This window comes from Harmonia axyridis, chromosome 7 (assembly GCF_914767665.1).
Source record: "Harmonia axyridis chromosome 7, icHarAxyr1.1, whole genome shotgun sequence".
NCBI lineage: Eukaryota > Metazoa > Arthropoda > Insecta > Coleoptera > Coccinellidae > Harmonia > Harmonia axyridis.
Genome location: NC_059507.1, coordinates 28,562,396 through 28,587,412, shown reverse-complemented (window position 1 = coordinate 28,587,412; position 25,017 = coordinate 28,562,396). Strand labels below are relative to the sequence as shown.

The window sequence follows — 25,017 nt, the reverse complement described above, 5'->3', positions numbered from 1 at the left end:
ATTCGGATGTAATTCAACAATTTATGATAACAAGGAATAATGCATTTCCCAATGTAAGTAGACGATATAAAGTATTATAAAAATGACTGATGAATATGCATCTTAAAAAAAAATCACATTCTGCATGTGAACATAATATGTTCACATGCAGAATGTGATTTCCAGGATATATTATATCCTGGAAGCTTGTTTATCTCCGAACTTCTACGATGTCTTTTAATAAATTTAACGGTCTGGAGATCATGAAATAATGTGTGAAGGCAAAGGAAGTATCGCACATCTGATGAATACCAAATTAGCATAAAATATTGAATATGTCTCTTTACATGCATACTGGTTATGAGTATATGGCGAATATATTAACATTACGAGTACATACCATTTATTTTTTTGAATAACCTTGGCAATAATACCATTTTGTTTGAATGTTGCTGTTGAAACTTTTCTGGGTTACAATCTCTAGTAGAGAAATAAACCGTACCGTTTGAATTTTCAAACGAATTTTGAAACTACAAATAATATCGTGGTAGATTACCTCAATAAGTTATGCCCAAACTTGGGAATGGAATATTCAGGGTTCCGAAATCCAACTAAAAATGTTAAATATCCATAACCATCAATCTAGCAGAATATATTTTTAGTTAAAGATTATGTTTCATCAAGTTTTATTCTTGTTGTTTCTGGGAAAACTGCGAATAACAATTTTTGTTTATTCGATCTTTGGAATCTACACATTCTAAGAATAAATTTCAGAGGGGGCTTAATTATGTTGGGATTAAATATTCAAAATATACACTATACACTAAAAAGACGTGGGGCCGCCACTGGTCAATGGAAATATATTCTGTATATTTAACTCTAAACCTGCTTCTCTAGAGAATTGAGTGGGGGTTGCATTATCTCATCTGCTGAGTTTATAAAACGGTTCCAGAGGGTTGTTTCAGAGTTTCCAAAAATGTCCAGACATGTCTATATGATCAGAGGTCCTCAAAACTTTTAATATGATTTTTGTCATTATCTTGCTCTACAACATACAAGGACAATTCGTGCTCTGAAATATACATGAGATTTGTATCACAGGAACAATTTTCGACCTGGAATCTCTATATCTTAGTTGAATGATTGAATTTTGAGCTACGAAAAAAATACAAAAATACTTTACAATCAATGACTAACATAGAAATAAATGAAATCTTCATATCAAAATTTCATCATGATGTTCTATGCTACTTTATATTAGTAATTTCAAATCTACAAATTAAACGATACTGTAAGTTGCAATCTTTAATTCTTATAACGAAATAAAATTTTGGAGCGTCTGCTAAGGTAAAATTACGAGGTGAATAAAAAAAGAACTGGCATCTCTATATATTTTATTGTCCCAGCTTTCAATAAACCAATCCAAGTGTGGTTATTTTTGTGAATTTGTTATTTTAATCTTATGAACACTGAAATATGAATATAACCTAATTGGAATATAAACTGAGTAAAGTACTCGATGAAAATCTGAATTTTGAACTTTCTGCCGATCATTTGACAAAAACAAAGCACAAAAGATCCAAAACATCTCAAGAATAAGTAATAAAATTGACATGAAAACAAGATGTCTTTTGTTGAGATCAATCGTTCTACCACATTTAGATTTTTGTACGTCTCTCTTATTTAATTTGAAAAATCGAATATCATCAGTAGACTACAAATAGTCCTGAATAGAGGCATGAGAATAGTTCTCAGATGTGGTACAAAAACACCAATCAAATCAATGTTAGAGTCTCTGAATTTGATGACTGTCAGACAAAGAATCTATTTGGAAACGTTTTCATATACAAAATTCTGGTAACTTCATCAGTATGATACCAGAAATCAAAATAGTTTTTTTGTTGATAAATTCAGCACTGAATTGACAATGGGTTCCTTCTTATTAAAGGTTTGATATGTTATAATAAATTGCCTAATATGTTGACTGCTATGTCGCCTTCAGGAATTTGTTATAATATCTTATGTTCAGGATAACTATTTTTGAGAAATGTTTTTATTTTAAAGTTATAATTACTAATTCTTGCCAAATAAAGAAATATTATTATTATTACCTTTATGTGTTATGCATCTTTATGCATATTTTGAATATGTACCTATGTACATATTCATGTATGTACATATATTAGCACTTAGACTTACAGAGCAGACTTGAAAGAATCTGAAAGGATCCTGTAATAAACCAAATTATAAAAATTGCAATGTTTATCAATAGAGATGCTCATATAATTTGAGAGCGTCATATGACTTTTGGTTAGTTGGTTTTCAAGTGTTCCCAAATTGACTCTTGAACCTAGTTAAATATGTATTTCGATAGAATATAAATCTAATCAGAAAATTTCTTTATACATTGTTTCACTGTAGTAGGAACATATCACAATTATTTTTAGCGGGTGTGAATAGACGATAATGTGATTACAAAAATTGAGATGAATACCTATCATAAATAAGCTCTAGGTAATTCATAAAGAAGATCTCAAACCTTATCGTTTCAGAATATCAACGCCTGAAAAATCATGACAAAATCCTGTAACGCTATAATCGGGAATCGAGTATTAAAAAGGGTATGAATTCGTTATTACTTATTACAAATATATTATAATCATATATTGGTGAATTAATATTCGTGAAAAATTTCAACTTTTTTTTTTTTAAAGAGCCGATGTGATATAATTAAAAAAGTTTCAAATTGAACCCGAAAAGATTTCGAAATTACCACAGTACAGCCCTCAGATAGGAAACGAAAACAGGTTCATGAGATTTATGAAGTTATTTTAAGCCATAGAACCCACAGGCTATGTGAACTTCTTACCTCTACCTGTGAAAGGAAAGCAGCCATGCAATCATGCACATGTGTTTCTCTAAAGATCGTTACGTTACGATCTGTCACAGAAATGCTATCTATCCTTGTTTTGAATCAGCTGTTAACAGATCCAGTTCCTAATTCATTAGAGTTTCACATTTTCATACGACTGAAAGTCTACATCTTAGCAATTTGAACGTTGAACTTGATTCAATTAACTTATGATTGAGCTTAAACAACTAATTATGTCAAAAAAGCATCCACTTCTGAATATATAAAATGCTTTTGATTTTATTTAAATGATAATGATTTTTCCGAATAATTTTTTTTATGACCTCTGAAAACTACAATTTTAGGGGATAGGAAAAATACTAAATATAATATAAAGTGTTCTCCATAGATATGATACAATTTGAAATTGTTCTAATAGAAGTCTGTTTCTTATTTTTATTACATTTCTTAGATTATTGGTGTTCAGTAAGTTAGCCATTTAATCATAAAAAGATATATGCTCCAAAAACATTTAGAAATTGTTTAATTGTTTTATCAGAATCAGAATACTTGGAATTCATCGTCGTATTGTAGACAAATTTGAAAGAGAATTTTTTACACGATACAGTAGTACCAGTACCAAGTACCTAAACCTCCTTGTACCACTTTGAACTTTGTCTACAATATAATAGAGTAGTAAGTTGATCAACTAAATAATGTCGTCCATGAATTCTTCCTGAATTTGATAAAATATTTTAACAATTTATAAACGTTGTTGAGGCGTGTATCTTTCCATGATCAAATGGCATAACCTACTGAACAAAAATGAAAGAGAATATCAAAAAATAATAAACAGTGTTGAAGTTATAACCATTTGCTCCATATCATCTTCAATAAGGGTTACAATTCAGAAAACCGAAGTCAAAATGCTATCAGATGATTCAATGATTCAAATTATAATTTATTTAAACCATTCCCTGTTGGACAAAAAATTTACAATATTGTGCCAAAAGTGGCGATGGGACACAGTAATAAAACCCATACAGATCACAACCGTGAGTAAGAAAAAAGTTGAAAAAAATATTACATGAAACTGTAAACGTACAAAACATAATCTTTGAACTATTCGCTTCAGTTTCTCGATTATTAATTTTATTGAATTATAGTGGTTTCATCAAATTGCATGGTTTTGGGTTATAATTTTCGACGAATAAATGATCAACCTTCGAAGTTTTAAAAATCGTAGAATCTGGAAATAAAATGAAAGAAAAGCATTTTTGCCACCCAATTAGAGCTTTTTTTAAAAACTAAGGCAAATAATTGAAGAAATTATCATAAACGAGCATAATAATTTTTAATGTTCAATTTGGAGTTGATATATTGTTTTTTTATCTATTTGTCATGCTTGCAATGGAAATAACTAAAAATAAATGATAAAATTATTATGACACCAATAAAACCAGCTACAAGTGAGGAAAATACTTTGTTGCAAGAGACACATCAATTCAAAAATTAAAATAATTTCCAGTTGGATAAAAAATTGTTTTGCAAGTTTGATGAGTTGGCATTCATAAAAATCTTAATGGAGGACAAAATTGGATGTTAACAATTAAATAAAAACGATTAGTTTATAAGCTGTGCAATAATAATTATTTTTAGTACCAAATTCAGGAAACACTATTTTTTTTGATCAATTGTTGACATAACTTTCCAACTGCATATATTATTTTAAATGGAAAGAACTTGTTCAAAAATAAAAAAAAAACTTTTATTGTTTTTCGCAATGGGCCTATGGTTCATTGTTCAAAATAAAGCTAAAGAAAAACTTTTTAACACTTATTCGAAACCAGAAAAATATAACAGTTATTCAAATTCATTTTCTCAGAATATTTCCACTTCTATGAAAATTGACATTAATAATCTTACACTCTGTATTAAATGCACAGTTAGGGATACCACATAGATAATAGTTTTCTAATCAATTGAAGCAACATTTCGATCTTTATGCGGAATAGCGCAAGCTATTTCTCAATTATCAGAATTATTAATTGAGGAAGTCATGTCATAGAAGATTTCCGACAATATCCGGCAAGAAATTATGATATTCATCATTGTTTCTGGAATTTTTTGTTTGGGAAGAAAGCCTAATATCATTAAATCCCCATATTCCTATAACCTTACTTACATACAAGGTGTTTCAGGAATAAGTGTACATATAATTTTAGTACAAATGCAGGACAATTTGAAAAGTCTTGATCTTAGTTTTGAATGCTTGAAATTTTCATGATAATCTGAACCTAAGCTTTCAAGAGTTATACCGGTTGAAAGTTTCTGATATAAAACATAGAACAGCCTCTATACCACAAACGAACAATTTTCTAGGTTGATTCAGACTATTCAAATTGTCCTGCATTCGCATTGAAAGGATTATACACTTATTCAAGAAAAACCCTGGATATGAAAGTAGAATTTCAAAGTTAGAATTAATTTTGATTATCTCGAAAAAAATATTTGATACACTTATTTATAATAAGACTTCGATATGTTTTGATGCAAAATCATTCTAGTTTAAGTGGATATACGAATTTAATGATGATCATCATCGAGTTAATTTATTATTCCCAGTGAATATCAATTCTGATTCTTCAAGGAGGTTATTGAATATTCAAAGTTGTTGATAAACATCCTCGTATTCGAATATCTGTTTGATATTTGTGTGAGACGATAAGACGAACTTTTCCTTGTGTAGATTTCAGTTGGTAACATAAATTCGAGTCTAAACGTAGAATATACCTAATAATTTAAAATGAGGCTATTCACATCCACTGGTATTCAGATTGGTATTTGGAATAGATCTATAGCACAATATATAAAACAAAGGTGCTTTATTGAATATATAATTTATACCTCACAAAAAAAGATTAGACTTGTTTTTCATATTTTTGACAAGGATTGTTGTCGATCATAGAACGAGTTAAGATTACAATTGCATCATTTTATGGATGATGTTTAAATTCTTTTTTTTACATTACCGAAATTAATTGTAGCTCTAAAATTGAACACGATTTTGAATTAATGTTTCTTTTGCAATCCTAATAAATTTATTTATGACTCATGCAAGGTTTTATTCTTCATTCACAAAGGTCTATCGACGTTAACCTTCAAGAGCAATCATTGTCAATATACATTTTCATGAAACAAAGCTCTCACTGTAATTGGAGTCGATTAATTGATCATGATTACTTATTCTAGTTAGCTGTACTGCACAGTAGGAGTTACAAGATTGTGAATTCAAATGTTTTTTGTACAAATTCTAATAGGCCTTTCATAATCTGATGAATTCTTTCGAAGATTTTCATGAAAATTTCAAGGATTAAGTCTACGACCAAGGCCAATATTCAGTCTTCGTTCTAGTCAATGATAAAAAGTGCAGGCCCGGACAAGGAAAATTATATTTTTGATTTTGAATCTAGTAAAACACCCTGTACTTCAATTTTTCCAAAAAAAAAAATACTCACATGAACTATTATTCTATTAAATAAGCCTATTGGAAATATCCCTCTAATTATTCACAATTTATTTAGAATTATTTAATTATCGACCATAACTCAATTAATTGTGAATAGGGACCGGTTAATCTTTTAATAATGCATGGTTCCATTCTGCTCTATATTTTAATGATTAAATCGGATAGCGAAGAGTCTTGAATAATGTGCTGCATATTTTATTTTACCTGAATATATGAATTTTGGGAGTGCAGTTGTTGTTTCTTCAGGTGAAGATGATTTTTTTCAGCAGCATTGAATTCAAAGAACTTTAATAAAATAATAAGTATGTCAAATATAAATGAATTTGTAATGATAAACAATAAATAACGAAAACTGATCTGCATTAGATCCCAAATGCTTGAACAATTGTTTTTGTAGACACTTTAAATAAATACTAATATGAAGAAATCACTAAAATTTATTAACCGTATTCAAGCAGCATGTGATGGGGTTCAAAATCGACCAGATGAATAAGGAAAATGTAGTAAAAGTGGAATAGAATTAATGTAGAAATTTTCAAATATGAATCTCATTCCAATTTACTGATGAGTTTTTGTGATAAGTTCATTACACGTTAGATAACTTACTTTTCCTCATTCTTTTTCAGTGAATTCACTTCCATCGTTTCTTATTTCCACCCAATAAATAAAATGTTCGGAAACATAAGGCACTTAAGGCATAAACTGTTATGTCAAAAAATATAAGTTTTCATAATTAAGAATGAAATATTTCTATTAAACTGCAATTCCTACTAAGACCATGTTTTTGAGCTTAGGAGTATTTTTTTGAGAAACTCTTTCAGCTTATATGAACAAATACTATCTCTATATTTTTGATTCATATTTGACATGATAATTAATTGAATGGAATTCATTCATAACAAAGTTGCTGAAAAATCATATTCGTATGAAGAAATAACACACTCCATCCCAAAATTTGTTTTTTAAGACTCTTTATTGTGAGATTTGATGAGTTAATTGTTGTGCAAAGTGGAACAACTTATTATTCAGAAATTAACAGGTCTGTATTTGAAGTCAACCGATATTACCAATAGGCTTATTTGAGTATTAAAGGTATTTACATTATAATCATACATTTGTTTTTAAAAAATGTATGTATGGAGTGTTTCACTAGATGTTGCAACAAAAATATAATTTTCCCAGTAAGGACTTGCCAGATGATTATTTACTGGGACTGAATATTGGCCATTGTCGCAGATTCAATTCTTGAAATTTTCATGGAAATCTATGAAACCATTCGGTTGAGAATTGTTGTTAAATCCTTAGATTTTAGGTGAGGTAGTTGATTAACGATTCCAGAGAAGTGGGTAATTTACGAAAAAGGGCTTCAAAACAGATCATTCGATTCAAAAGGGGATCTTTTTTTAACATTCAGTGGATAATATTAATATAAACGAACAAGTATACCCAGTTATGAGAAAAATATGTAAATCATTCAAAATAACAAACCAATAATATTATTGCCGGATTCTTCAACACAAAATAGGAATCATAACATAAGAGTGAATATAAATTTTGATGAACTTGAAGCTCCAACATATCTGAATTTTAATTAACCTTTGATTTATCACGTCTCAATTAACAAAGAACCGAAAGAAATGATTTGAGATCGATAAGTTTCATTCAATGCCGACAGAAAATCATTGAGAAAGAGGTATTGGAAGATGTATTATACAGAAGAGAATGGGACGTTATATAATCTACTAGTTATTCATTTGGAATATGAAAATATTCATGTTGGGAATAATGAACCAAAATGATCGAATATTATCAGTTGGAAATGTTGAGAGAGACTGAATATTGAAAGTAATTTGCAATTCTGAATCAATACTTCTCTCCATTGGCGAATTTCATTTATATCTTGCAGGGGGATCGAATAAAAGACCCCTTATTTGACCTTGAAGGCTCGCTTGAAGGTTTCTCTGACTGGGGTGGTTATTGCTTGAAGTAGTTTGTGAATATAAAATGCAATCATATTGCATGTTCTTTTTACGTTGGTTAATGTCTGCTGAAAATTGTTCTTGCATATTCATATTTGCGTAGAAGACATTCAATTGGCTGCATATGATTCATTTTGTTTTAAAGTGCATTGGATACTGTGATATTTCTTTTTCATTAATTTCTTTTTCAATTGGGTACTATAACAATAAGTACTAAAGATTATTCGAATTAGTTGGAAAATTACAAATTTTACTTTCCACTATTTAGTAGTTTTGATTTCCACCATTTTTTTCAATATTTTTTTTGATTATGTAACGATACCTTTTGTTCATTCATAATCGTATATGTGAGGTTGATTTAGATACAGAAAAATATGTAAATTGAATTGGTAACTAAAAAACTTTTGTTTTGTGTTTTTTATCACAATCTGTTCAATAAAAAAAAAATAATCCACATTTATCGTTCAATTCTGTTCTTGATGAAAACAAAGAAGTACTCAAAGAATAGTGTTAAAGACCGTTTCAACAACGATATTGTCATCTTCAGAGACTGAAAACTATTCACAAAGGGAGTCACTATCAAATAAATTGAATTAACACAGAACAAACCTTTGATGTTTGAGAAATATAATACATAATTCAATTAAAACTTGAAACAGATATACGGTTTGACCGATTCACCTTCATTAATTTTTTGATGATCGTATGAGCTGCATAACAACAATGAAGACAGTGTATTTACGAATATTAAATTTTCGGTTTCTTGATGTGTTCATTGGGTAATGTACCTATTGTTATCGTAATTATTATGACTTAGGAGCAATGCCCTATTATTTTATTTCACAGCTTTCTTTATTAAATCTTTAAAGGATATAAGTGTGGAAAGTTATTTCAAAATGTATGAATTTTTATATAGATATCTTGGATTTCAAATGAAAACGAAGCCTTTCATTATGAATGCCGAAAGAAATCAAAAATCTAATTGAACCAAAAAAAAAACAAAAATTTCTTTTGATTTACGATCAAACGGTACCTATATGTAAACATTTCTCTTATAAATGATTTGCTTCTGTTTCAATTTGTTGATTGCATAGGATTAATTAAGACAAAGGATGATAGTATCTGTATCTCTTGAGAACATAATAACGTATATTTCGGTTTTCAAATTGATCGGATAACAACTTGTGATTGTATGTATAATTATCAGATATGGATTAGCAGTAGACACAAAGGGTATAATAAAATATTTCCAAATTTTATTCTTTCTGAAATTTATTCAAGAACATCAAAATTTACCTACATTCGATTTTACTCTATTTATGAGCCATAAATTTTGAAATATGACAGTAAACGATCAGTTCAAAAATGAATGTAGATAAAGATAATGAATAATCTTTGTTTGGATTTTATGTTTGCATATGCTTATTGCTATTAACAAGGGATGGCAGTTTATGTTTGAATATCACATGATGGTTTCTTGACTTCATCGAATACTTAGTATTTTCGTTATTGCGATATTGGCAGTAAAGTCCATAAGTTTCATAGCACAGCCTCACTATGACTTTATAGGCATAGCGGGCACAAAGAGACTTCAAAACTGAATTTCCTTTGTGTACTTTCTGCCTACCACTACTTATTGAAAATTCGTTCAATGACACTATAGACGTATCATTTTCTAAGCCAAAATTCTCGAGAATTCGTTAGTTCCACAAGACTTTTTAATACCTTTACCTCTATAAGGAATTATGTTAATTCTCTTCATATATGCAAGTACCTGTTTTTATTTTGTCAAGTTTGAGACCAAAGTATTATGAACATTATCGATACCAAAAATATTGAATGATGTTGACAGCAAACAAAATAAAATGAACAGATTTAGATATTAATGAAATTATATGCATGAAATTGGCAATTTGATAAAATATCATCTTTTAGGATTTCAGATATATGACAACAAACGATCAGTTGAAATATAAACGTAGATAAAGATAGTGAATAATCTTTGTTTGGATTTTATGTTTGCATATGCTTATTGCTAACAAGGGATGACAGTTTATCTTTGAATATCACATGATGGTTTCTTGACTTCATCGAATAATACACTTAGTGTTTTCGTTATTGCGATATTGACAATAAGGTCCATTAGTTTCATAGCACAGCCTCGCCATGACTTTATAGCGGGCACAAAGAGACTTTAAAGCTGAATTTCTTTTTTTTACTTTTAGCCTACTACTACATAATGAAAATTCGTTCAATGACACTAGACGTATCATTTTCTAAGCCAATACTTAGGAGAATTCGTTAGTTCCACAAGACTTTTTAATTCCTTCACCTCTGTAAAGGAATTATGTCAATTTTTTTCATATATGTACCTGATTTTATTTTGTAAAGTTTGAGACCAAACTACCTATCATAAACATTAAAGATACCAAAAATATTGAATACTGTTGGCAATAGGTTGGTTTCAATCTTGACAGCAAAAGGAAAAATATGAAAACAGTAAGAAAACCATTAAATATGCATGAAATTGGTAATTTCATAAAATATCATGTTTTAGGATTTCATATTAATCTTTGTTTGAATTTTATGTTTGCATATACTTATTGCTAACAAGGGATGACAGTTTATTTTGAATATCAAGTTAGTGTTTTCGTTATTGCGATATTATAGCAGTAGAGTCCGTTAGTTTTGCAGCAAAGCATCTCTATAACTTTATAGAGGGGACAAAGAGACTTTAAAGATTAATTTCATTTGTTTACTTTCAGCCTACCACTATTGAAAATTCGTTCTATGACACTAGACGTCTCATTTTCTAAGCCAACATTCAGGGAAATTCGTTTGTTCCATAAGACTTTGATTTCCTTCACCTTAGTGAAAACAAGGAAAATTACAATTTTTTTCATAAATGTACCCAATTTTATTTCCTGTCAAGTTTGAGACCAAACTGTTATAAAAATTATCGATACCAAAAATATCGAATATTGTTGACAATAGGTTGGTTTCAATCTTGACAGCAAACAAAATAAAATGAACAGAGTTGGATATTAATGAAATTATATGCATGAAATTGGCAATTTGATAAAATATCATCTTTTAGGATTTTAGATATGAGACAAAAAAACGACCAGTTGAAATCTGAACGTAGATAAAGATAGTGAATAATCTTTGTTTGGATTTTATGTTTGCATATGCTTGTTGCTAACAAGGGATGACAGTTTATTTTGAATATCAAATGTTGGTGTCTTGACTAATGCACTTTTTTTTTTCGTGATTGCGATATCAACAGTAATGTCCATAACTTTTACAGCAGAGCCTCGCCATGATTTTATACCAGGCACAAAGGAGACTGTAAAGATTTCCTTTGTTTACATTCAGCCTACCTCTATTAAAAAATCCTTCAGTGACACTATACGACACATTTTCGAAGCCAACGTTCATCGGGTCGTTCAGGCTTCTCATACTCATAGAGCTGCCTACAACCATTCCCTCTTCCTGGTTCGCTAGAACGTCTATTTTTAATCGATGAGGTTCGCTCGGCTTCGCGCTTTGGCATTGCAAGCCCTCGCCCAACCTATCCGCGACTGACACAGCGCAAGCCATCTCCTGTCGGACGCGCAACACACATGTACACACTACCGACGTCTGGCCGACTCTGAAGATTCGATTTCAGCTGAGGAATTGTCGGAAAACGTTGCGTTGGTCGCGATGTGTGTGAAGTAAATGTGCTGCTGATAGCGACTGATAGCGTTGCACTCTATTGTTGTTGGGTGGTTCTGATCCTCCACCATTTAAATGATGCTCGTCGATGCTATTTGAGGTTATTATTTTTAATTGATCATTCAATTAAAGTTTTGTGGTTGTTTGTTGAAAGTAAAATGGAGGTGATCCGGCTCGAAGGACCATGAATATGCTTGTTTGATTTGTGGATGAAGGAAAATACGATAATGATTTTTACTTGTTTAATATGTTAAGCGAGAGAACACAAACACTGAAAAGAACTGTAATTGTTATAATAGTATTAACTAATGAATACTTATTGAATACTGAATGGATAACTTATGAATTGATAGTTGATACTGAATTATGGAAGCACTCGCTAGAGGTGGAGGCATGGTGCGAGTAATCAAAGAGTAGAACCTTAGATGAATTCTTCTTCTTCCTGTGTAAGCCTTAACAATGTGGAAGCATAGATGTTCTTCCAAATAGAATGAGACAAACTTCGAGAAATGAACTGAAGTCTGCAGTTTTTGCTCGATTGTTTATCAGAATATTGGCTCTGTAACAACTGATGTTTTTCGTTATTTTCAGGCAGCAGCATTCTTTTTTTGAAAGTACGAACATGGGCGTACAATTTTGCTTCCGCCTTTTTTTTCCGAAATTCGAGGCGTTATTGTAAAAAACTGGTTATACATTTAGGATTCAAAGTATTGTCCATCGCTGGCCACTACTTTCTCCCATCTTTCGGGCAGCGTATGAATCCCGCGTTGAAAAAACTGGTCATCTTTTGAAACGATCCACGAATCGATTCAATTTTTTACTTCTTCATAAGACTGGAAGTGCTGGTAAGCCAGGCCGTGTGCCATTGATCTGAACATGTGATAGTCCGAGGGACTCCTGTCGGACGCGCAACACACATGTACACACTACCGACGTCTGGCCGACTCTGAAGATTCGATTTCAGCTGAGGAATTGTCGAAAAACGTTGCGTTGGTCGCGATGTGTGTGAAGTAAATGTGGTGCTGATAGCGGCTGATAGCGGCTGATAGCGTTGCACTCTATTGTTATTGGGTGGTTCTGATCCTCCACCATTTAAATGATGCTCGTCGATGTTATTTGAGGTTATTATTTTTAATTGATCATTCAATTAAAGTTTTGTGGTTGTTTGTTGAAATTAAAATGGAGGTGATCCGGCTCGAAGGATCATGAATATGCTTGTTTGATTTGTGGATGAAGGAAAACACGATAATGATTTTTACTTGTTTAATATGTTAAGCGAGAGAACACAAACACTGAATAGAACTGTAATTGTTATAATAGTATTAACTAATGAATACTGAATGGATAACTTATGAATTGATAGTTGATACTGAATTATTGAAGCACTCGCTAGAGGTGAAAACATGGTGCGAGTAATCAAAGAGTAGAACCTTAGATGAATTCTTCTTCTTCCTGTGTAAGCCTTAACAATGTGGAAGCATAGATGTTCTTCTAAATAAAATGAGACAAATTTCGAGAAATGAACTGAAGTCTGCAGTTTTTGCTCGATTGTTTATCAAAATATTGACTCTTTAAGAATTGATGTTTTTCATTATTTTCAGACAGAAGCATTCTCTTTTTGAAAGTACGAACATAGGCGTACAATTTCGCTTTCGCCGTTTCTTTTCCGATATTCGAGGGTTTATTGTAAAAACAGGTTATACATTTATGATTCAAAGTATTGTCCATCGCTGGCCACTACTTTCTCCATCTTTCGAGCAGCGTATGAATCCCGCGTTGAAAAAACTGGTCATCTTTTGAATCGATCTAGTTTTTCACTTCTTCATAAGACCAGAAGGGCTGGTAAGCCAGGCCGTGTGCATTGATCCAAACAAGTGATAGTCCGAGGGACTCCTGTCGAACGCGCAACACACATGTACACACTACCGACGTCTGGCCGACTCTGAAGATTCGATTTCAGCTGAGGAATTGTCGGAAAACGTTGCGTTGGTCGCAATGTGTGTGAAGTAAATGTGCTGCTGATAGCGACTGATAGCGTTGCACTCTATTGTTGTTGGGTGGTTTTGATCCTCCACCATTTAAATGATGCTCGTCGATGCTATTTGAGGTTATTATTTTTAATTGATCATTCGATTAAAGTTTTGTGGTTGTTTGTTGAAAGGAAAATGGAGGTAATCCGGCTCGAAGGACCATGAACAAATGTATGCTTGCTTGGTTTGTGGATGAAGGAAAATACGATAATGATTTTCACTTGTTTAATATGTTAAGCGAGAGAACACAAACACTGAATAGAACTGTAATGGTTATAAAAGTATTAACTAATGAATACTTATTGAATACTGAATGATGGATAACTTATGAATTGATAGTTGATACTGAATTATGGAAGCACTCGCTAGAGGTGAAAACATGGTGCGAGTAATCAAAGAGTAGAACCTTAGATGAATTCTTCTTCCTGTGTAAGCCTTAACAATGTGGAAGCATAGATGTTCTTCTAAATAAAATGAGACAAATTTCGAGAAATGAACTGAAGTCTGCAGTTTTTGCTCGATTGTTTATCAAAATATTGACTCTTTAAGAATTGATGTTTTTCATTATTTTCAGACAGAAGCATTCTCTTTTTGAAAGTACGAACATAGGCGTACAATTTCGCTTTCGCCGTTTTTTTTCCGATATTCGAGGGTTTATTGTAAAAACAGGTTATACATTTATGATTCAAAGTATTGTCCATCGCTGGCCACTACTTTCTCCATCTTTCGAGCAGCGTATGAATCCCGCGTTGAAAAAACTGGTCATATTTTGAAACGAGCTAGTTTTTTACTTCTTCATAAGACCAGAAGGGCTGGTAAGCCAGGCCGTGTGCAATTGATCCAAACAAGTGATAGTCCGAGGGACTCCTGTCGGACGCGCAACACACATGTACACACTACCGACGTCTGGCCGACTCTGAAGATTCGATTTCAGCTGAGGAATTGTCGGAATACGTTGCGTTGGTCGCGATGTGTGTGAAGTAAATGTGCTGCTGATAGCGGCTGATAGCGTTGCACTCTATTGTTGTTGGGTGGTTCTGATCCTCCACCATTTAAATGATGCTCGTTTGATGTTATTATTTTCAATTGATCATTAAATAAAAGTTTTGTGGTTGTTCGTTGAAAGGAAATGGAGGTAATCCGGCTCGAAGGACCATGAAAAAAGCATGCTTGCTCGATTTGTGGATGAAGGAAAATGCGATAATGATTTTTACTTGTTTAATATGTTAAGCGAGAGAACACAAACACTGAATAGAACTGTAATTGTTATGATAGTAATAACTAATGAATACTTATTGAATACTGAATGGATAATTTATGAATTGATACTGAATTATGGAAGCACTCGATAGAGGTGAAAGCATGGTGCGAGTAATCAAATAGTAGAACCTTAGATGAATTCTTCTTCTTCCTGTGTAAGCCTTAACAATGTGGAAGCATAGATGTTTTTCTAAATAAAATGAGACAAATTTCGAGAAATGAACTGAAGTCTGTAGTTTTTGCTCGATTGTTCATCAGAATATTGACTCTTTAACAATTGATGTTTTTTGTCATTTTCAGGCAGCAGCATTATCTTTTTGAAAGTATGTATATAGGCGTACAACTTTGCTTCCGCCTTTTTTTTTCCGAAATTCGAAGATTTATTGTAAAAAACTGGTTATACATTTATGACTCAAAGTATTGTCCATCGCTGGCAACTACTTTCTCCCATCTTTCGGACAGCGTACAAATCTCGCGTTGAAAAAACTGGTCATCTTTTGAAACAATCCACGAATCGATCCAATTTTTAACTTCTACATAAGACCGGAAGTGCTGGTCAGCCAGGCCGTGTGCCATTGATCGAAACAAATGATAGTCCGAGGAAGCAACGTCTGAAGAATACGGCGGGTGGTGTTAAATCACTTCATAATGTATCTCATTGTATTGCGGCCATTTGACTTTCTATGCTCGGCTCAAAGGCATTGATTGCGTTCGATAACGATCGCCTCTGATTGTTTCAGTTGGTTTGAACAACTCATAATACACTACGCCGGTTTGGGCCCACCAAATACTGAGCATGACCTTGGAACCGTGAATATTCGATTTGGCCGTCACATGTACACACTACCACCGTCGCCTAGCCGACTCTGAAGATTCGATTTCAGCTGAGGAATTGTCGAAATACGTTGCGTTGGTCGCGATGTGTGTGAAGTAAATGTGGTGCTAATAGCGTTGCACACTATTGCTGTTGGGTGGATCTGATCCTCCACCACTTAAATAATGCTCGTCGATGTTATTTGAGGTTATTATTTATAATTGATCGTTCAATTAAAGTTTTGTGGTTGTTTGTTGAAAGAAAATGGAGGTAATCCGGCTCGAAGGACCATGAAAAAAAGCATGCTTGCTGGATTTGTGGATGAAGGAAAATACGATAATGATTTTTACTTGCCTAATATGTTAAGCGAGAGAACACAAACACTTAATAGAACTGTAGTTGACATCATAGTAAAAACTAATGAATACGGAATAGATAACTTATGAATAAATACTGAATTATGGAAGAACTCGCTAGAGGTGAAAGCATGGTGCGAGTAATCAAAGAGTAGAACCACAAATGAATCCTTCTTCTTCCTGTGTAAGCCTTAACATTTTGGAAGCATAGATGTTCTTCTAAATAGAAAGAGACAAATTTCGAGAAATGAACTGAAGTGTGCAGTTTTTGCTTGATTGTTTATCAAAATATTGACTCTTTAACAATTGATGTTTTTAGTTATTTTCAGACAGCAGCATTCTCTTTTTGAAAGTACGAACATAGGCGTACAATTATGCTTCTGCCGTTTTTTCCGAAGTTCAAGCCTTTATTGTAAAAAACTGGTCATACATTTACGATTCGAAGTATTGTCCATCGCGGGCCAATACTTTCACCCATCTTTCGGGCACCTTACGAATCCCGCGTTGAAAAAACAGGCCATATTTTGAAGCGATCCACGAATCGATTCAATTTTTTACTTCTTCATAAGACCGGAAGTGCTGGTAAGCCAGGCCGTGTGTCATTGTTCGAAACAAATGATAGTCCGAGGGAGCAACTTCTGGAGAATACTGAAGGTGGCGTAGGACTTCCCATTTCAACGTTTCCAAGAATGTCTTGACTACTTTCGTTGAATGAAGTCGAGCATTGTCATGCTATAAAACCACTTTATCATGTCTCTCGTTGTATGGCGGCCGTTTGTCTTTCAATGCTCGGCTCGAACGCATTAATTGCGTTCGCCTGTGATTGTTTCAGTCGGTTTTGACAACTCATGATACACTACGCCGAGCTGTTCCCACCAAATACTGAGCATGACCTTGGAACCGTGAATATTCGGTTTGGCCATTGACGTGGATGTATGGCAGGGATTCACCATTATTTTCTGCGCTTGGGATCATCGTAATGAACCCATTCTTCGTATCCAGTCACAATGCGATGCAAGCAGCGGTTCACAAGCAAACAAACGCCGCAAACATCTCTCGGCTTCAACTCGTATGGCACCCAATTTTTTTGTTTTTGAATCATTCCCATAATTTTCAGGCGTTTTGAAATGGTTTGTTGCATCACTTCCAATGATCCTGCCAATTCATGTTGCATTTGACACGGGTCTCGATCAAGTAATGCCTCTACTTATGTATCTCCGAAAACATACTCTGTTCCATCGACATGCTGATTTTCCATGTCAAAATTACTGTTTTTGAAGCATTGAAACCACTCTCCACAAGTTCTTTCACTAATAGAGGCCTCATCATAGGAAATTGAGAGCATTCGATGAGCCTCAGCTCCAGATCTCTTCATATTAAAGCAGAAAATTAAAACTTCCAGCAAATGACGAGAATTTGGCTCGTTGGGTGATATGTTTAATCTAGAATAACATTATGATGCAGACACAAATCAACTTATATTTCGATAGCTTTATGTTTAAAAATTCTTTAACTTATTGTATGATATGTACGATATACTTATTTCGACTACTACTTACCGCTATTATCTATTGAAAAACAGCGGAAGCAAAGTTGTAGACCTAATATTTTTAATTACTCATTCAATTGAAAATTTTTGTGGTTGAAGATAATATGTGGAAACTTAGATGTAATTTTAATTAGGAGACAAATTTCGGGAAATGAAAGTCTGCCGTTTTTGTACGATTGTTTATTGGAATATTGACTCTTAAATTGTTTTTTGTCATTCTGGGCCGCATCATTCTCTTTTTGAAATATATGTACTTGGGCCCACTAAACTTGTCAGGTGTGAACATTAAAAGCGTCAAAATGTAAATATAAATGGTTTTCAAATAAGGGATTTCATTTTGATATCCCGCTAGCTGGACAGCTATTACATTAAAAAAAATTTCAGATTTCCTTCTTTTGAAGGAGTTTTCTAAAGAAGTTTGCTTACTCATGATAAGATTGTAATATATAAGGTTGTTACATATAAATGTTACATTTTAAATGTTATTGATTTTTTATACAAATTGTACTTTTTCAATAAACTATATAATATATTATTATTATTATATTATAATGGATATTCCCTTTGGGGGGATATATCCCCCTTATCCTTCCCCCCCTTGAGTACGCCACTGCCTCAGAATATCAATCCAGTAACATAATAAATAGTTTCTTCAAGAAGTACTTCTTTGTTGTGAAGGGTATATTTGTCACCGATATCCCCTCGCTAATAACTTTCGCAATATTTTTCTTCAGTGATAAGTTGTGTAGACAACATGCTTCGATGAAATGCTAGTTAGTTGGAATCTTACAGATGTCTGAACTATCGTTTCAGTATGCTAAAAAGGTATACATGCAATCGCTAAACGATAATGTTCATTATCTTATTAAAATTATAAAATTCATTTCCACCTGATGTACGGAGCCAATTTTTGAGCGCTCGTTCACCAAACAGATCAGTTTATCATATCGTTACAATGCCTACGGTTTCCGTAAATGATGCAGTTCAAAATTTTGTGTTGGTAATAATTTAGAAATGTTAGACAGAAATGAAAATTTGCAAATAGATGTTGAATGGCAATAAAAAGCATCGAACATCGCGATCATCCTGATCGCATAATCGCGCAATAAAAAATTTCATGAAAATATTGAACAAAAATTATAAAACCAATGGTGTTGAGGTTTCGAGTGTTTATATGAAATAAAAATTTCAAGTTTCGTGAAAAATTTCAATATGAATATCATTAGTATAGAAGAAAAATATAGTGAAAGAAATACTAATTGAACATACATAATAAATATAATATCAGCATACATTTCATCGCACTGTCTTTTTTTTTGAAGAATTCACTTTTTTCAAACACTCTAGGCAAATTAATGGAAAATAGGTAGAATTTTCCATAAACTTTATGTCCGTTTATTACGGGACTAAATTTTCAGCATAAAATTCAGTTATTTGATGATGCTCTAGTAGTCTAACTATGACAGAATAGTTACTGACAAAATCATCGGCATCTTCAGGTAATCAACATGTCTCGAAAAAGCAGGTACTGGAAGTAATATCTAATAAATTATCAAAAACAATATTTAACAGATATTGTAATTATCAATTTTTACCTTTATATTTTATGGAAATTTCAGTTTGCAATACTTACTAAATTTGAGATTTTCAAAAACTCGAAATAATTTCGAATTCAACAGGAAACCATGTTAGGGTTATGACTGAGCATGTTTCTTGTCAAATATGAGAATCAATTTCATAGTGAAATAAAGCACAAATTCAAAATTCTTTAGCTGCTTTGTTTTGAACAATTGAACAATTCTGAACGTTTTAGAACATAGAACCTAAGCAAGCTATGGAATAATTGTTTTGAACTTCGTCCAAAATTTTGTGAAATTTTCAGGACGACAAACCTATTGCTCAATTAGAGACAAACCTCTGCTCAATTAGAGCTTACCAATCTCAACGATCTGTATTTGCTGATTATTAATCAGTAACTTATCCACTATGGTAGGTAAATCATAATACACTCAGGCAAAAATATATCATTTCAATGGGAAAAAATGAGAAAAGCACAGACCTGTAGGACCGTCTCTAAATTTACTACTCAAAAGGAAAAGAGCTGAATTACCTACGTGGTAGTTTGAAGTCCGAGAGAAACTATTTTTCAGATACATTTGTTTTCAAACTATTGGAAAATACTCATGAATATGCAATCGAAAGAAAGTAATTTGCTGTAGTTTTCCTAACGATATCTGGAAAAATAACACATTGTTTGCAATTCGAATATTACAAGTTCAATATTTTGAATATTTAAGTTAAATTCCATTCCTCAATGGAATTCTAACTCAATAAACTAAAACAATTTTTCACATTCAGGTTTCATTCTCACACAAAAAAACATCGGTACATATTTCGATATGTTGTTTTTCCTATTCCTCTTAACCATTTTCTATTTTGTTAATGGTCTCGATCGATCAAATAACAAGCTTAAGGCTAAATATCTAGAAGATTTGGTTGAAACAGAGGTGAAAAAGGCTCAAACGTATAAAACAAGAATCAATAATGAAGATCTACTCGGTACTGCTTCGAAGTTAACCAGTGAGTGTAGAACTCTGCTGGTTATAAAAACTTATATGGATGAAGGTTTTAGAAAATCTTACTTTAAGTAATTTTTTTCACAGATTATGGATCATTCGATTTCATCATAGTTGGTGGAGGTTCAGCAGGATCAGTGGTTGCCAACAGATTAACTGAAAATCTCAACTGGAATGTATTGCTGCTAGAAGCAGGAGATGTCAACGATGATTATTCTGATATGCCTTTCGTTTTTGATGCTTCTGCATTATCGGACAGAAACTGGGGCTATCTGACCACACCACAAAAAAATGGATGTTATGGTGAGTTGAATAACTGAATATTTCAAGCTATGTTAGATCGTTTCTCAACAATAGGAATTCATGATAAGATTCTAGTGGTTTGTGGTCTGGATATCGAAGTATCAAAAAAAGGAATATTGTATAAAGGAGTAAGACAATTATCCTAATTTTTGGAAAACCAATTATTGGAAAAAACTTATTTTATTATATACAAAATATCGAACTGGCAGAAGTCAGGATCAAGAAACAACCACTTAAAAACAATTTTGAAAATTAAGAGACCTGGAAGTATAAACCTTGTGTTGAAGATACTGAATAGAATATACAGGGTGTTCCTTCATTGGAGGTACAAAGGAAAAAAAGATTTCTTGGATAATTTCAAGAAAAAAAAAGTCCTAAAAACGCGACTGCTTTGTTTTCGGACTACAGGGTGTTTTTTGTAGTCCTACTTGTTTGTGAGTTTATTGAATCTTCAATAACCTTCGCTACCAATCCGGTGAATAGGTATCAAAACTTATAATTAATTTATTCATCACAACTTACTTGAGGATTACTCAATAATCCTGTTCGAAAATTTCTTCTTGAAATTGGTAGCAGTTACGACAACTTCAAGAAACCGAAAAGTGTAGTAATGGACCAAAGTTTTTTTTTATTTTTTTAAACTTCTAATAGTTCACCACAAAGTTTTGGTAGAAAGAAGCAAGCAGTGTTATAGAAAAAAGATGAAAATTAGCATTTAACAGTATGAAATCTTTGAATTGAAATATCTATACCAAACTTGAGTTGAATATCTTGTGAAAGGAAGGTGCTATGAGGAACAACTTGAAAAATATTCGAACTTCAATAACCTGTATCTTGAAAACAAAGTTTTGCGGGAACATGTCTACATCTTAAAAGGATCCGAGGAATATTTCATTTATTTTTGTATCTCCAATTAGGAATTTTGAAGCAAAAATCTACAATATTAGAAAATGTGTATTATCACTGAAATATCTTTATAAAAGAAAGATATTTCGAAGAAAAAAAATACTTTTCTTCAACACATATTTTTATCAAAAATTGATGAATGACATTTTGTTAATCGTATTATGTTATGAACAAATTTGGAAACACATATTTTGATCACTAAGATAGACCAAATTTTGTGTTAATTAATTACTAATATTGAAGCAACCTACCTAATGACTCAGCAGAAAATTTGTTTTTCTTATTTCAATGAAATAATAGATTTCACCATGTTGTCAAATAACGATTGAAAGTTTATTCGAAATTTCGTAAAATATTTCCTGGAAAGTAATGGCCATGCCAAAAATTTGAAGCCTGTTTCTTGGAGTCTTTAATTCGACAATTCATATAACAATATGTGTTATTGATGAATAAGAGCACAAAATAATATGTAATTTTCTAATTTTTCAGGTAGAGTGAAAAAGCAGTGTCCTTATCCACGTGGAAAGATTCTGGGAGGATCTGGCAGCATTAATGGACTTTTCTACTCAAGAGGCATCAAAGCAGATTACGACAGATGGGCTGATGCAGGGAATCCAGGATGGTCGTGGAACGAAGTTCTACCATATTTCAAGAGAATAGAGAATTTTGAATCAGAACACATCGACCTTAAATACAGAGGATTTGGGGGTCCAGTTAATGTAGCATATATAAAGCCAGAAACGGTTCCACAAAGAGCGTTCATTGAAGCGAGTAAAGAGATTGGTATACCATTTGTGCAAGACTATAACGCGGCCGACATAAATGGTGCTTCATGGCTCCAACATAACATCCAAAAAGGAAGAAGGGTAAGCGGTGCCAACAACTACGTCAGACCGGCTTGGAACAGGATAAATTTCAACATAACACTCCGAGCTTTCGTCACTAAGATCTTGATTGATCCGAAGACCAAAACAGCTATCGGTGTTGAATTCGTGAAGGACAATATAAAATACGTGGCCACTGCCAAGAAGGAAGTAATACTCTCAGGTGGTTCTATAAACTCTCCCCAGTTGCTTATGTTATCTGGAATAGGACCAAAATCTGAATTGAAAAAGCATGGAATCCAGTTGATTCAAGACTTACCGGTAGGACAGTTCATGAAGGATCACATATGGTTTCTTGGTCTTCACTTCAGCTCTAACTACGTTGAACCTTTAATTACCACGAAAGAACTTGTCAGCAGGTACCTTGGAGGTGTTGCATCCTTACACCAAAGAAGTGTATCGTACTTCAATTCCAGGAATTGGACATCGCCGATCCCCAATATCGAATTGTCTTTCGCTCCTCCTTTCCCAACAGAACTTTATTTTCCTTCTTTCGATAATGCGGATCAAGAGATACGCCTTTTTGATAGCAAAATCAATAAGTCAACCGATTGGCAGTTTCAGCTATCTCTCGTCCATCCAAAATCCTCAGGTAACTTGAAATTGAAATCCTCGGATCCTAATGACTTCCCTTTGATTGACAGTGCTCTTTTTGACGATCCGGAAGACATCGAAGATTTATATAGAGCGATAGAGATCGCCTTGAGCTTAGCCAATACATCTACAGGAAGAAAATTCAATCTAGAACTCAATTTAAATATCCCGTCATGTCCTGATAAATACGCGAGGAGGCAACCTAGAAGATTCTGGTATTGTGTATTACGTCAAATTGCCTTACCAGCGTACCATCTTTCTTCAACTGTCAAAATGGGACCACCAAGTGACCCTTTGGCCAGTGTGAATCATGAACTGAAAGTTTACGGAGTTAATAACTTGAGAGTTATAGATGTTAGTATAGTTCCAAGTACTGTAACTGGACACATTAACGCACAAGCGTTCTTGATAGGAGAAAAGGGTGCTGATTTGATTAAAAAAGATCATTCGAAGAAATAAAATCGCTGTCTTATCCTTATGTGTTTTTTTTGTGTTCTTGGGAAAATGGCCTTATACTATTTGGTAAAAATCATTGATGATTAATTCTGGTCAATTTTGGTTGTTCCTGTTCATATAGTGCGAATTGCGATTACATCCAGAATGTATGATTCCAATTCTTGAATATTCAACAGTAAGATCTAAGGTTTCGTTGCACCAGTAAAATTAGTTTGAGGAAATATCCATATAATGATTGCGGAATCATATCCATAAAAAATTAAAAGACACGCTATGATCAAATAATAGCGAAAAATTCTAAATTTAACGAAATTTTGTTAGTCTCTTTTCAAATCAAGAACCATCTAAAACGACAGATTTATGCTAACACTTATTAGGCCAATTGAAAAGTCCCCGATGCACAGATGACGGTGCTAGTATTAAATTCATATGATTTTCAGTTAGTATCAACACGTGTCAAAATTGTTGTTACTTTTGTTATTTGAAAAAAGATGGAAAAAAAAATTTCGTGTGCTGATAAAATATGTCTTTTTGAAGGGAAAAAAATATAGTTGAAGCAAAATCTTGGCTTGATAAAGAGTTTCCGGGGTCTGTACCAGGAAAATCAACTATCATTGAATGGTTTGCTAAGTTCAAACCTGGTGAAATGAGCACCGAAGACGGAGAACGCAGTGGACGCCCAATAGAGGCTGTCACCGACAAAAAATAAAAAAAGTTCACAAAATAATTTTGAATGACCGTAAAGTGAAGTTGATCGAGATAGCAGACACTGTGAAGATATCATCTGAACGTAGACATAATATTATTCACGAATATTTATACACGAGAAAACTATGTGCAAAATGGGTGCCGCGCGAGCTTACAATTGATCAAAAGCAACAACGTGCTAATGATTCTGAGCAGTGTTTGAAGCTGTTTAAGTGCAATAATTTGCGTTTGTCAATATTCCCTGGAATGAAAATCTCGAAACCGTGTTCACTAACCCACTTGTGTAATAATAATAAACAAAATATGGTAGTTCAACCAATATAAAAAATACTTTATAATTCTCATTAAAAGAGGGATAAAATTATTATGTATTTCACAAAGACCAAAACCAACATTACCTGAATTACCTCAGCCTTCGAATTATGTATTTGGAAGCCGATGTTTACACATTCAACATATGGAAAATTTCCACGATTTTTCATTGGATCTTGTTTCCAATGTTAGTTATGACAGTTATGTAGTTACT

At 32.8% G+C, this 25,017-nt stretch overlaps 2 protein-coding genes across 2 annotated transcripts in view; one reads left to right on the top strand and one right to left on the bottom strand.

The window, feature by feature from the left end:
• LOC123684166 (ATP-binding cassette sub-family G member 1-like) overlaps positions 1–12,063 on the bottom strand; it is a 63,355-nt gene extending 51,292 nt beyond the window's left edge. The window contains exon 1 of the mRNA XM_045623323.1: positions 11,719–12,063. Coding sequence (XP_045479279.1) covers positions 11,719–11,938 — 220 coding nt within the window. The 5' untranslated portion in view covers positions 11,939–12,063. The remainder of the gene's footprint in view (positions 1–11,718) is intronic.
• Positions 12,064–20,400: 8,337 nt separating this feature from the next.
• LOC123684622 (glucose dehydrogenase [FAD, quinone]-like) lies at positions 20,401–23,801 on the top strand. The gene is made up of 3 exons (XM_045623940.1): positions 20,401–20,644; positions 20,728–20,943; positions 22,339–23,801. The coding sequence occupies exons 1-3, from the start codon at positions 20,464–20,466 to the stop codon at positions 23,784–23,786; spliced, it is 1,845 nt and encodes a 614-aa protein (XP_045479896.1). The 5' UTR covers positions 20,401–20,463; the 3' UTR covers positions 23,787–23,801.
• The last annotated feature ends 1,216 nt before the right edge of the window (positions 23,802–25,017 follow it).

Excerpts from the sequence above, each read along its gene's own strand:
- LOC123684622 (XM_045623940.1), top strand. The coding sequence starts at position 20,464 with ATGTTGTTTTTCCTATTCCTCTTAACCATTTTCTATTTTGTTAATGGT. Across the intron at positions 20,645-20,727 it reads TACTGCTTCGAAGTTAACCA|ATTATGGATCATTCGATTTC; the intron begins GTGAGTGTAGAA and ends TTTTTTTCACAG. Across the intron at positions 20,944-22,338 it reads ACAAAAAAATGGATGTTATG|GTAGAGTGAAAAAGCAGTGT; the intron begins GTGAGTTGAATA and ends CTAATTTTTCAG.